Consider the following 15,318-nt stretch of genomic DNA (forward strand, 5'->3'; position numbering starts at 1 on the left):
GTACACAAAGCAGTTTCAGGTAGCCTGCATGAATTTGTTCATGTGTAAATAAGCATGTAGGATGGATCTGGGTGGGCATTAGTGGGCGCAATCCATAATAGTTGGAAATTAATCACTGCCTCTTGCATTGGTGTCAGATGACAATATTTATATTAACCACACGAGGGCAGCAGACTCCACTCAATAGCATGTGGGGTGGTGGTCACGCTACAGGCTACACTACATAAGTCATTGTTGTGAGTGGCCATGAGTCATGACTAGTGGCTCTCATAATCCACGAAGGAACTAAAACAACACATGTCAAAGAGGCTCCAAAACATGAAAACAAACAAAACCACAGTCATAATGGGAAATAGGCCACAGTTTTTGAAGGTGTCTAGGGCACCAAGTCAGCATTCATTTGAAATGGGTTCCCCATACTGTAGCCTACTGCCACGAATAGGAAGAATCACACACATCAGCCTCGAGGAGGTAGCACACATGCAGTTAAAGTCCATGTGCCAGGCCACAATGACAAGGGCTGCAGTGCAGTACACTGTGCACAATGGACAATGTTGGCCACAATGACTACTTTTGTGTGTAGAGTGGTTGCAGGTTTGATAGAAAATTCACATTTGACAAAACACACGAGAAAACAAAATGTCACCCTTGTCTTTATTCATTCTGGAGAGTAAACAGTGATCATACAAAAGGAATGGGTATCAAGCCGTAGGGCCACACTATGGCTTGGTTGAGGGTGTGATGATATACTTGGTGGTTTTGCTTGTGTCTGTCTGAAAACAACATCTTAGTCTACTGGAAAAATACATAATGGAGTGTTTACTGTGGTGAGTGAGCAACAAGTGGTTGTCTGGCTATGTGTGTGGCGCTAAACTTTATATGGCTGAATTCTTACACTGAATGAAATGCTGACTATTTATTTTGTATTTAACCTTTAGACTGGTCTGTTATTTCACAGAGACAAACTCAATGGCCAAAGCATCCAACTTTTGTTCAGCAATTTAATAGACATTTCTTTATTTTATCTATTTAGTTTGCTCTTCTGAAATTAAACTGTTTTTCTTTTTCATTCTCTTCGTGGTCCATTAAATCAAGAAAAGCGGGCCAACAAAACATCACTGTCTTTAAGTTTTGCCAAAAGGCAAAGTACTGGTTTCGGTGCAATTGAAAGAGCATAACAACCACTTTAGTTGACATCCAAAAAGAATCAATTATTTATGTCCATCAAAACAATTTTGATGGTTTAATTTAATGTTAATCAAGCAGTGTAGTTGTTTTGCTTTACTAAAATACTGATGATGAAATGAAATGAGGCTGCTCTTTATTGGTTTGATGTGTTGAACCTTGAGTAAACCAGTTGCATCATTCCATAATTAGAATAGGAGGGTGTCAAAATCTCCCACTGTGGAGGAGCCTTTAAACAGAATGCGTAAACATTAACACATATATTTATGGTGGTCTGGTTTGCTCACCCTCATAGATAATTGCTTGTTTATGCTATTCGACCCCCAATAAAAGTATTCAGGCTCTGCTGGTTGCCTCTGTTCAATTTTTGATAACAACAATGAACACAACAGCTAAATGTCTGAAGATCAATAGCCCACAGTGCTCCCGCCATCACCGGCACAATGAAGAGAATAACTGGAGTGAAGACATTCCAATTCCGATCGTCAATATGGTTCATGATCTTTGAGAAAATAAATGTTCCAGGACCAATGGTTAATGGTGTTGTTTTCCTTCCACTGCACTGCATCACAAAAATCCCAATGAAACACACACGCACACACGCACGCACGCACGCACGCACGCACGCACGCACGCACGCACGCACGCACGCACGCACGCACGCACGCACTTGCCCTGCAGCTGTATGTATGGGGTAACGTCCCTCTCCCATTAACCAGGCTGCCTTAGAATCGATGGAGAACATAAAGAGGCTTAATCTTTTCAGGTGCTTGGTCGTGATTGCCTATTACACGATAATAACACACCTCTGTCCCATGGAGCATGATAGGGAAGAACACAGTCACCTTACCCACCTACAGTACACTATAACACATCGCCACAAAACAGTCACCAAGTAAATCTATAGGTTTCCATCTCCTGCACAGATGGTGTCAGCGGTGGCACGGCGTCTTTATGAGGGGGGAGTTAGCTAGCGTGCTAAGAGAGGCTCCATCAGACACAGCGGGAGATGCAGGGATACACTTTATCACCTCATGGTGTGAGACTTCTGGTGTCTTTCCCTGAAGACCCTATAACTTTGTGTGCTCTGGTATGTTGCCCTTTAGGTTACAGAGCTTCAACAATGCTGCTCTCCAAGGCAGAGGAACAGCTGTTGCCATACAGAAGTCTGGTAGAGGACACAGTGTATTACTGGTTCTGGGTGTTGGGTTATGTCACTGACCAGATCATATACATGCTCAAAACACTGCATCATCAGCAAACATAACTGTGCATTTATCTGTAGAGTCAACATTAATTGGGAGTATGTTTTTCTTCAAATCAGGGGTATTTCTTCCTCTCCACATTTTCTCATTCCGTTTAAAGGCCCTTAAGTTCTTTGGCAGTCCGAGTCTCTCGTTGAGGTACGCCCCATTGAATTCCAGTGCTGTGGATGACTTAAGTCCAGTTTGTTGACTCTGGATGTTTTACTATATACTGAGCCAGCAGGACAGGTGGAGGATCTGGGAGTCAGGCAAGTCCAGGACCGGAACCAGAGCCACAGATGGACTGGACTGGCCGACGGTGCTTCTCAAACATTCCTCAAGACCTGGTGGGGGCGGGGGTGTGGAGGATGGAAGAAAGAAAAGGGTGGGAGGAAGGTAGGATCAGAACTTGAAGAAGTGGTCTGCATGTTAGAGATGAGCATTAGGCCCCCTCAGGGCCTGCACTTAACCCCTAAACTAGAGAACACAGGCATATTTACAAATTATTGACATTTTTAAATGCTTGGCAGATTGCAGCAGCAGCCCCCTACTTTAATTCCCTGCAGTGCAGACATATGGTCAGCAAGCACTGAACTCTATAGCTACTGAAACCTCTCCCAGACTCACAAACAGAGCGTTGTACGGTATGCAAACGTGTACGTGCACACACACACACACACACACACACACACACACACACACACACACACACACACACACACACACACACACACACACACACACACACACACACACACACACACACACACACACACACACACACACACACACACAGTGAGGAGGGAATAAGCCTGCTGTGCCCTTTTGGACAATTGAGCAGCTTGCTGGGGGGTGTCTTGTGCAATGGATCTTCCATCCCTGTTGTATTGGGACATCAGGAAACTGTGTTGGGACTGCTACTCAGCTTGAATGGAGCTGAGAGATTGTGCGTGTGTGGAAGCGTGCATGCGTGCGTGTAGGAGTGTGAGGCAGTGTGAGTGTGCAATGGCTGCCTACAGATAGACAGTGCACATGTGAGAATTCATTGAGTGTCTGGGAGCCCAGGGTTGATGACAGTCTGTCCATTTAGCAGAGGCCCGCTGGGATGTCAGGCCTTTCCTCTCCTGCTCCACGCAGTCTAATTGGTCACAAGTGTTCCTGTCACGCGGCTGGCTGTCCTGGCTTATTTCTCCTAGTCTAACAGCATGTTGACTGGGGTGTGGTTACTGGGTTCAGTGTCAGGGTAGGAGAGTATGCTGTGAATATAACCGATATTCAAGCTAACAGTGTCTTGCTTCGTACGAGTATGAAAATAACTCTGAAATCTGCTATTTTCGGGAAGCGATATTGACATGCGTCAGGGGATGGGCTTTACTATCACTCAACATGATCACATCTGCCAATACATTAGTTGCGTATACTACACCGTTACATGTATCTAACAAAATATATGTCAAAATGTACCATAATTGGGTAAACCTTTGTTCATAATTTCAGCAATGGCAGCCACAGGTTCCACCAAGTTCTGACACTAATGTGAACTTGTACAGAGGGAAATGAGGACAAAAAGGTTGCAAGCACTGTTCAGCACCATTTAATAAGCCCCATCCTCTTTCATTAGAAGCAGACACAGCGTGCCAAACAGCTACACAAAGAGCCCACACAGGCTAATTAGCCAATATGCGCTACAGTTTAAAGTGGCCCCCAATGAACACTGGGCTTTTTTGGGGGTGATATTAAAAGCCTAAATATGTGTTATCTGAGCAAGAGGTACACTCTGGGAAGCGGAATCCTCTGGAGATGACTCGAACACATCGAGCCAGAGAGATCACAGAAAGGGGGGAGATGACATTAGAGGAAAAGAAACACGTTTATCAGCCCTCTCACGCAAGGCCTGTTTCATATCAGGATTCAGGACTTTTTGTGTCTCTGTTAAAGCATAGGAAATAATTGCACGATTGCTCTGTTTGAGTGTTTTTGCCTTTATCTGAGAGCTCACAGGAGCTAACGTGTGCATGAGGCTGGAGAGGGTGAAGGTGACCGTGTGAAGTTATTAAGTTATTACATTTTTTGCATTTCTTTTATGATTCTGCGAGACAGATGAACGAAGAACTGAAATTGATTGTTACTTCTCAGCTACTACAAACCTGTGACTACTTCCCATCCTACAACACCACACCAAATGCCTTCCCTTGGTTCCATGAAAATGTCCCTTCCCCTAGTCTCCCAAGCCCCCCTTTGGGCAACATGGGGAGTCTCATTGAGAGGCCCAGTGGACAGAGGCCATTAGACGGATTCTAAAAGCAATCACATTAGCAATGGGATGGAACTAAACCATCTACCCAAGGGTACGCGCCATTATTCTGCTTCATGGCAAACATGCAGAGAGTTGAAAAGCCTGCTGTTAAATCTCTCTGTGTTTCAAACACCAAATCATTACTAATGCTCACAACACCCTTTTGTGCAAACCATCAATGACCATTTATGTGGACCTGATTAATATAGAAATATTGTAAGCCTAGACAAGGAGGAGGCGGGGCGATGGTGTTAGTGGGGTGTAATGCGGTGAAAAGGAGAGAAATGGGGCTTCTTGAGTGAAAATATCTGATGCCTGCTGGGCTTAGGGGGCTTTTAAGCTGTGGCCGAGGCCCAAAGCCAGTGGTTTTTAGTTGTGCTACACTGACTCCCAAACTGGTTCAAATTAACCGGTAAACGAGGTGGTAATTAGCAAGTGTTGGCTCATGAAAATTGTTCATTTAGGCCAAGGAGAATGAATGTGGCTGAGAGGCTGGGTGTGCAGTAGAGCTTACAGAACATCATATAGTACTAAGTACTGATGTAACAACACAAGCTGTTGTACTTGTGCTGAAACCTGAACACTGTACCAGGGCTGGACAATATATCAATATTATGGTGATATGAGACTAGATATCGTCTGCAATTTGGATATTGCAATATCATGATATGACTTAAGTGTTGTCTTTTACCGTTTTAATCACTTACTTATTTCATACAAAAAAAAAATCAAAAACAATGATAATAACCAAGGATTTTGAAAAAGAAGGAAAAAAAAGATTTAGTCACAATTAAGATTTCAAACAATTTGGTCTAAATATTTGATTTTGTCTACATGGCCCAGCCCTACACTGTACTATTCAATAAGCATTAAAATACATTTGTGCTCCACTTCAAAATATGTTTCAAATGTCTGCCAAACTGTGTCTGAATAATCACACGTGCTCCATTCCTTGTCCCTGCAATTATTTCCATCCATCAATTCATCCACTCTACTCTAAATGATTTTACAGCATGAATGAATGGGTGGCACCTACAAAGTAAAAGGTGAGGTCTGCGGGGCTCCTGAATCTCTCTGTCGTGAATAACACATTGAGACAAGATGTTTAAAGGTTTCATTCAAAGCATATGTCCTGTCGATCAGATGTGAATCCTAACGAAAGTAATTTCTTTTGTGTGTGTGTGTGACTGTGTGTGCGTGTGCGTGTGTGTGTGTGTGCGCGCGTGTGTCACGTGTGTGTGTGCGCGGGCGTGCGTGCGTGCGTGCGTGCGTGCGTCACGTGTGTGTGTGCAGTCACATTACGCTACAGTGTTTGGCAGCAGTCAGTCGTGTGTTGGTGACAGCTAGCGCCAGAGGTGTTACTTTTCTCCCCTTTGACTTTTGGGATTCATCACCCAGTGAGCGTACGCTGTGCCGGTGACCCATAAAAGAGCCTGTGGGTGAGCTTCCAGGGACTGGCTGAGCGTGCAGGGGAACGTAACAGATTCCAGTTCAATGATGAGTCAATATCTGGCTTGAGGGGAATGGTCTGTGTGGTATAGCACAGTTAATAGGAAAATAAAGTAAGAAACGCACATTATAGGCATGGTTATCTTCTTTTCTTAGATGGAAAATAATTTTTCTGTTATGTTCCCACTGACCCAGTATAAAAATGAACTGGTTGTCCAAAAATTTCTTATTAGGAAAAATAACTGTTTTAAACAGTATGATCCATAGGCTGTGTCTTTCCACTACAGGAACCCACAGGAAGAATCCTGAGGAATTTGTCCACCACATAAAATGCTTGTTGTAACGTACATGCTGCTTGTGCCTTGAGAAACAGGAATTATAGTCCACATATTAAACACACATTTCATGGTATGTTGTTGTCCTCTCTAATTTATAAGACTGCCTTAGTGGGCAGTGACCATAAGGGACTGGGAGTGACATGCGACATATAAACCAGACTCAAGCTCACAAAGCCGCAAGTACAAGATAAGTGCCTTCGTCTGCACTAGACAAAGAGCACTCCATAATAAACATTTCAAAATTAATTTGGATGTCACGCTTGGCGTGAACTTAAGCAGTTCTCTGCTCCCCCGAGATCCTCCGAGCAACACATTGAATTATGATCATATAATTAGGTGACAAAACAAAGAGCACTGTTTGTGCTCACACGTACAAACACACTCATCCCAAATAGACCTATCCTTATTCCTATTCATCAACTGGTGTCCCCTTCCTAACGACGACGAATGCTGGAGCTAAAAATGACAGTAAGATGACATGGTTTGGCGTGGATTCAAAACATTTGAATTGATTGCTTCAGTGAGGACGTGACGGGCGAGCCTTGCTTTATAGATGTTCTGGTTGCCCTTTTTCCCCCTCGGACAGAGAACATCTCTCTGGATAAAACAAATACCATTCCATATTTGCCTTGATGAGGACCAAGAATACTGAGAGGGGAAGGCGGTGGCATATAAAAGTATAATGATGACAAAAGAGTGTGCCAGCTGCTCTGGGCTACCATACACAATGCAGAAACAACAAACGGCTCACAATAATTAAACACGGAGGAAGAAGTGCAGATCCTCCGGAGAGTCTGCTTCCTAGACTACTTGGCGGAGTTTACTTTGGATAGTGTCACCTTCAACTTTATTTGGAGAGAGAGAGAGGGGGGAGAGGGAGAGAGAGAGAGAGAGAGAGAGAGAGAGGGGCTGAGACTGCAGGCAGGCTCTTTGCTTTGTGTATAATGTTGTCACAGAGGTTAGGAAAGAATTTGGTAGGAAGAGAGAATTATATTTAACCATTTACCTGCCCTTTTATACTAGAATATCCGACAAGTTGTGAGTTGTTTTTTTCTTTCTGGAAATAAAAACGTCTGGGTTTCCGAGGCTAGTTGTGAGCTTGCAGATCAGCTATTTACGCAATGTTTGAAAATGTGCAACTATAGTGACATGCCCAAAATAGGGATGCCAGGTTGAAAGTGGTAAATGTAACATAAGCTTAACACTTAACATAAGCTTAAACATTAAATCATGTACACATCCTGTACAAGTGAGTGTGTTGTGTATATTTACTAACATACCTGTAGCAATCGGCACTGCCAAGGAGTGATCAGACTTATAGAAGACCCTGGCACACAGTGGCGAAAGCCCAGTCTCCATCTTCTTCATGGTGTTGTTGAACATGGCACCAATTGCCCCCAGTGCATCCTTCACATCTATTACCCCTAGGTCAGAGTTAGGTGTAGCTTGGGCCAGGGAAAGGGAAAGTGTAGCGCTCTGGCTGTCACTGGACATCACGGTTTGGCATTCTATCAATGCACACCCCAACACTGTAGTCACGTGACAGGAAGTCCTTTCTCCGGGATGGTCTCGGGCGGCAGCGACATGCAGCTCAACGGATGCAGCCTTGGGTAATGCAGGCACCACAGCAACCAATAATGGACTCTGGTTCTCTGGACCCCCAAATGAGCCCTGCAAGATAGAAACACGCTTTTCAAAACTCGTTGGCAAATGCCGCTGTCACACATGCTGTAGATAACATAACAAAAATCTCCCCATCTCATTTCACCAAGATGGGATTTTCTCTTGCAAAATACCAATTAACATGAGATTGCAAGGTAATAATAGGTTCCTAACAATTTGACAGGAAGGCAGGGGCCAGGGTCTACAAACACCATAAACAAAATGCACCAATGTATCCATTGTTTGTGAGTGAAATCGACAGACATGACAGCACCCACCAAATATGGCTTTTCACCTTTCAATGAAGATCATTCTCAGAATGTTGTGGCACCATTTCACCTAAGACATTTAGTGGAAAACTGCCTCGATTCTATCTACAAAGTAAAAATGTCTTCATTCTTCTCCTCTACTAGGGGCCATTATCCGCAAAACAAAATGTCTTGTAGCAGCATACAATGTGGCCCGCTAATAATACTTGGTGGTAGCTTCATCTGCTAATGGGAGAGAAATGAGTGTTTTATACAACCGTCATTTCAGTCGGAGTCGATAGGGCAAAAACACTTAACCCCCTTTTCAATTTGCTGGATCAATTTTCATCCACTTACACCCCACTTCGTAAGTGCAGAATAATAACAGGTTACATACACTTTATTTTGAAACTCACTCACGAAAGAAGAGACATCATTGACAAGAGCAGACAGCAGCCTCTTTTCCCCTTTGACAGACGAACCCGTCATGACCCAATCCACCAGTCTGAGCAAAGCAGCACTTACCTTCAGATTAAACTTTAGCCACGGCCTAATTGTGTATCAACAGCTAACCTCTCACCTTTGAGAGTGAAAAACATTGCGGGGGCACAGTGTGTGTGTGTGTGTGTGTGTGTGTGTGTGTGTGTGTGTGTGTGTGTGTGTGTGTGTGTGCGTGCGTGCGTGCGTGCATGCGTGCTAATGTTAGAGGAGGGTAAGGACTTCCTTAGTCCACTATAGTGTGTGCACACTGTGCAGTGATCAACAACAACTGTCACAGTGGCGAACAATAGCCGTGTCATTGTGAACCTGTTAGCATGTAGGGCAAAGTGACAGCACACATACACACATCTCTGCTTTGATAAATGTTAGATTAGCGACTGGCACAAGGTAGGTATTCTCCTGGAGGGGACAGCTCGTTCACTTGTCAATAGAGATCGCCCAGGATGCAGGGAGGCTGGGGAGACTCAGCCAGGCTTAAAGGCCACCATGCAGGCCTTGCAGGTACATCACCAGACCAGCCATCCACAAAGAGTTGGGAGGGATCTTGGTGCTGTGCTGCAATCCTAGCCCTGCCTGTTTCAGCATCTTATATTGACACATTTGCTGACTTTATCATCATCATTATTATTATTATTATTATTATAATAATATTTCAGGTATGTCTTTTTTGTTATGACACTCCATTATGAATGAAGAATATTAATATAATATCCAATTGTTTATTTTGCCGAAACCAACATACAGTTGCTCAGAGATAACAAGAAGAAGAAGAATGCAGAAGTAACGCTTAGAATTGGATGACCAGTAGTTCCAAACACTACTTTAGAGTTCCAAACATTGAATCATCATAATGGGTCTTGGAAGGACATGCAACACAGATCTCCAGCTGTAATCAAACCAGGGACGTAATTAGATGTACTGTACTATTTGTTCAACTACTGTGCCCTGGTTGTTGCTGACTTTTCTTTGCTGAGGTGGTTTGGTCATGTATGTCTTTTCATGCATCCAAATAAGTTATACATGTGGCACATTTCTGTGTGAATAATATGGTGTGCTTGTACTGTATGTGTGGTCAGAACTTTATTACAGCAAGCCTCTCTCGGCCCGGGGATGCCAGAGGGGTAGAACTCCAAATGGCTGACACCCCTGTCTGACCAGAAATCATTTATTAGATTAATCCAATAAAATAAAGAGGTGACAAAATCTTGATGTATGGTGGAGCTAAGTGCTGGAGTGGCAAGTTGGAGGGCTGGCTGGAAGGTGGCAGTGTGTGTGTGCGTGCGTGCGAGACAGGTCTGCCCCACTGTACAGCAGTTAAGGCAATCCATCTCATTACTTCATCCCCACTCCAGTTCCAGCCCAGTCTCCAGGCCCACTCCATCTACAGCCAGCCAGCAGGTAAAACCCATGAAGTCTGGATCTGCTGCGTTCAGCTCTCTATACGTTGATGGGGTGTGACCTGCTTTTCTTTATGTTTGTTTTTTTTCCACTCCCCCTCCCCCCAATCCCGTTTTCCCTCTTTCTGTTGCCCGTGTGCCTGGAGCGTGCAGCCGGTCGGAGGGCCGAGAGGCGTGAAAGCTGAACGGTAAACACGGTAATAAGGAAGTGGTGTAAAGGCGGTGAACAGCGGGGAGCTGATGGGGCCTGGCCGCTTAGCCAGTTCCCCTACATTTCCTGCCCAGCGGGACGCCTTCAGCGTGTGGCTCTGTGGCTCAGTGCCGAGCGCCGCCAGTCCCCATAATATCCTTTCCCACTTTATTTTTCCCTCTCTCTCCCTCTCTATATATCTCTCTCTGTGCACTCACTGCCTCTCTCTATTTGAGATTCCACTCCATAGCAAAGGTCTACGCCATTTGTATAAATGAGACACACAATGCTATGTCTGTTAAGCAGTCCTTTTGCAGCAAGAGCCAACAGGGCATGGGTCAGGGGAGCTTTTAAGGGCACGAGGAGGCTTACAGGAAAGGGTTCGACAAATCTCTGAGTTGAGTTTTTTTTTTTTTTTTTTTAGGTTTGCTTAAACAGGAAAATTAATAACCTATAGTGAAAACTTGCCATTATAGAAATAGAACACAATCTCCAAGGCATATCCTTATTAGTAATGAATATACTTTTTTTCTAGTAATATCTGTTCTTATTTCCAGTCTTCCAGCAGCAGAGCTTGAAATAATAGAAAATAAAAAATAGAAAATATTAAATATAATATATGAATGCCTACTCAAACAATAATCTGCAACAAAGCACTAGTTGACATATTTTTGAAACCTGTCATTGCTATAAGAAGTGAAACCTGTTTAACAATTATCAACGTATCACACATTCATCTTGCGCACACACACACACACACACACACACACACACACACACACACACACACACACACACACACACACACACACACACACACACACACACACACACACACACACACACACACACACACACACACACACACACACACAGACCTCGCGGTTTGATTCACCGTAAATACGATTTCACACTTCTAGCAACTCCAGCATGCTCCCAATTAACCCTGCGAGCGTCTTCATCCACCTGATTTGAGAAATGATCAGTGTAGAATAACAACAACACAGCCCTGTGGCTTCACACCACTATGTTCCTATCAGTCATATGCATGCTTCACTGCTCATATATAACAGTGAAGGTCCACCAAATCAAATCAAATCAAAGGTACTTTGCTACCATTGTTGAGATCCCATAGTTGTCGAAACAAAACCTACTCAAATGAATGTTACACAATGTGACTAAGTACCGGGACTCACTTGATTATATATTGGCAGAATACGTTTTGTTCACGTTTGTTTATGTGCTAAAAGTGAGACCTGTGTGGCCATACAATGATAGTGAAATTAATCACTAGCTACAGTACTTCTGGTTTCTGTCTCACAGAACATAGAAAGATGAAAATGATCGACAATATTTGGACCCATCAAATTTCAAGGTTACTGTGTATCATGTTGCTATAATTACATTTAAAGGCCTCAGTTTGGAAGTTTAATAAGAGATGCTGGTTCCTATGGTAGTAAGTTTTGCAGGTTTTGAGCAGCCAGCCGGGGTGGTGGAGCTTACGTTTGTCCCTCTCTGTGGGAGCTGTGTTATCTCTGTTTGACCGGAGTTAAATATTCTCATTACACTCACTTCAAATGAACACCGACGCTTTGTGTAATCCCTACCCCAGGGAGAGAGAGCATTGCACTGGGTTAGGGATGAAACAGAAGGCCCCCACTGTAGCCCCTCTCTCTCTCTCCACCTCCCTAATACCACTCCATCCTCCCTCTGCACTAGAGAGTACAGAGGAACAAGGGACACGAAAGAAAGAACGGATGTGAGAGAGAGAGGGGAGGGCGTTAGGGGATAGAGAAATACGTGGAAGTCCTATCCAGACAGAGTGGGAGGTCGGGTTAGTTATTTAAGTCATCTCTGTCCCTGAGGGAGGACACCAGGTTACTTCACCTGTTTACAGGTGACATACCCATAGCTGTCAATCAAAGGGCTTTGTCTTTTGAAGTCATTTGAAAATGAGAGCTGCTCATTTGGGACAGTCTCCGTGGTGCCTATGTGGGGTCCACCAGATGAATATTTTGATTTTCCTGGGACATAACTCAAAGGAGTGCAACAGATGCCCAGTTCTGACCACCTCACAAGAGACTAACCAAACTCATCTCAAACTAGACATGTGGTCTGAATATGCATGCTAATTTTACATAATACAAATCCAACGTGGTGATATGGTTAATAAATAAACTGAAACTAAATAATTAACTGTGTTAGCCCTAACCAGGAATTACCTGTATGGAACGAGACTTTTGCAGAATTGGCAGAGAGTCAAAATTCTACCATTCCAAACCTCCCAGGAGTCGCTCATCCACAGTACTTCCAGTTCCATCCTCTCTCCCCAGACCCCAAATTCCCCAGACCAGACAGACATTACTGCAGGAGGAGCAGGACCTGTGGGGAAGCCTGGTGCCCCTATTAGTCATAGAGCAGCAGTTGTAGCTGGGGAGAGGATGGGGTGGAGGGAGGTGTCAGGGGTGCGGGCGGGTGGAGGAGGTGGAGAAGAGGGGATAAGCTGCTCTGAGAGTTGAGCGGAGCTCTAAAATGGTGTGCAGGGGCAAAGGATTAGGGAAGCTCTGAGGAAGACATCTGCTTCTGTGCCAAGCTCCATATTATCAAAGACACCAGTGTTTCCCACATCATCAAGTTTTCATGAGCGTGCTCACTGGTAAATATCAGACGCAGCGGCTTGAGTCTCAGAGGACGAGAGAGGCTAGGAACTTTGGCTTATTTTGAAAGTACACTTTTTTCACACACACACACACACACACACACACACACACACACACACACACACACACACACACACACACACACACACACACACACACACACACACACACACACACACACACACACACACACACACACACACACACACACACACACACACACACTTCTGAAAAGTGTTTCTGACAAGCATGAGTATTCAATATATTTTCTTTGCTCTGATATTTTAAGTATAACATTGAAATGTGAATATTCCTACCTTTTGAATACCACTTTATTCTGTGTGTATCTTTTCCAGGGATTAGTGACAATGTGTGATGTATTTTTCATGGGCATCTATAAAGGAAACAGCTAGATGTGGCATGTCTTTCTCTGTCAGTAACAGGTGCATGGGGAAATGATACAAAACCACGGAAATCTCTTCTGGTCACCATATCACTCACCTTTTCTCGGGCGGCTCTCAGACTGCTCTCCCAGACTGCCCTGATGATGGGAACATCTTGACTTCTTGTGGCATAGATATGGGCCTGGAGAACATGACCCAGGGTCAATCCACTCATCACAGCGTCCAGTACCTTCTCCACATGGCTAAAGGCCAGTTGAGCCTGCGTCCTGATGCCAGCCTTTACCAACTGCATGGTGCAGGGGACCAAAGGGATCTGGCCTGCACAGAACACCAACTCATCCACCTGCAGAGGAGTCGCACGCACGCAAGCACGCACGCACGCACGCACGCACACACGCACACACGTGCATGCACACGCACACGCACACACAGTAGAAATATCAACATTACTAAGGTAAGAAAGGTGACACTTAAGGTTAATGATGCCATCTTACGCGTATTGAGAACTTCATTGTGGCACCCTTGAACACACACATGTGGCACCCTTGAACACACACAGATACACACAACGTACACAGGGACACACACACTGTGTTAAGGGAATAAATCTCTCTACAAGAAATCAATCCATTGCTTGAAACTCAATTACAACCTTCCACAGAATTGGTTACTGGTGTGGCGTGGAAGAGCTGCAACAGCTTGGCCTGTGATGTCAAACATGATAAATGCAGTCATCCTCTCGAATGAATAGCTTGTGAAGATGTTGTGGAGTTCAATATTGACAGAACATTTATTTTATTTCAAAACCTGAATTGTAAACCGCATAGACACACACACCATTAGACATTGTATAGAAGTGATAATGTTTTATATTGTTCACTCTCTAACTAGTCTAACTAAAGGGGTGAATTTAAACTTGAAATGAAAGGTGATAATCACTCAATAATCAAACTAGGTGTAAGAAACAAGCCCCAGACTTCAAAAATAAATGTAATCAAAAAAGCACAACTTCATCAGCAAGGTGCAACAATCAAATTAACATCAATTACCAGTCGATATTTGGAGAACAGTGCATCAATTAACAAGTTCCAGTTCCCTCCTCATTTTGCAGTATCTCATCAGCAGTAATACTCATTTCACAGCACTAAAATAAGCAGGTGTTTCTGAGTAGCAGCATACCTGTTATTCAAGAGAAGAATTAGTTATGCGATAATTAGCTGAGATTCTATGTTAAATGCCAATGTTGGAGCGAGAAGTTACACAATTCAATAAAAAAATAAATGAATAAACAAAAATCTATCTGTTTAATGCAGAGAGATGAGTGGGGATGAACAGTGCTGTTGAGGTCAGGTCTTTAGAGACCCTCGTAAGGTTGCCAGTGTTTGAGCTGCTGGACAGTCACTCCTGATCAATGCAAGCAGCTGTGGGTGACATGTTGTTAATTGGCAGCCAAGCCGGGACCCTGGGGTCTGAATGGACGTGGACCTCCAGAGAGGATCAAGGAGGCCTGAATCAATTGATACACGGCTCGAAACAAGGTCCTTAGCTGATTAGCAAAGGCACATCCACGGGTATCGTGTTTCACAGGCAGATTACCAGGGTTAAAGTGTGGACCAGAGGTATTACTGAAGGCTTAGCACCTCTTCCTAAAACTCCCGGAACCCCCCTTCTCCCTCACTTGGTAGCTTGTCAGGACAAACCTGTGTCAATGTTGGTATGTTATGGACAATGTTGTTGTAATTCA

General features: G+C 44.0%; 1 protein-coding gene across 1 annotated transcript in view; it reads right to left on the reverse strand.

The window, feature by feature from the left end:
* Positions 1 to 637: 637 nt before the first annotated feature.
* dph6 (diphthamine biosynthesis 6) overlaps positions 638 to 15,318 on the reverse strand; it is a 75,064-nt gene continuing 60,383 nt past the window's right edge. The window contains exons 13-15 of the mRNA XM_079527265.1: positions 13,672 to 13,917; positions 7,793 to 8,183; positions 638 to 2,773 (exon numbers count right to left, since the gene is read on the reverse strand). Coding sequence (XP_079383391.1) covers positions 2,655 to 2,773; positions 7,793 to 8,183; positions 13,672 to 13,917 — 756 coding nt within the window. The 3' untranslated portion in view covers positions 638 to 2,654. The remainder of the gene's footprint in view (positions 2,774 to 7,792; positions 8,184 to 13,671; positions 13,918 to 15,318) is intronic.

This window comes from Electrona antarctica (assembly GCF_951216825.1).
Source record: "Electrona antarctica genome assembly, chromosome: 18".
Classification (NCBI taxonomy): Eukaryota; Metazoa; Chordata; class Actinopteri; order Myctophiformes; family Myctophidae; genus Electrona; species Electrona antarctica.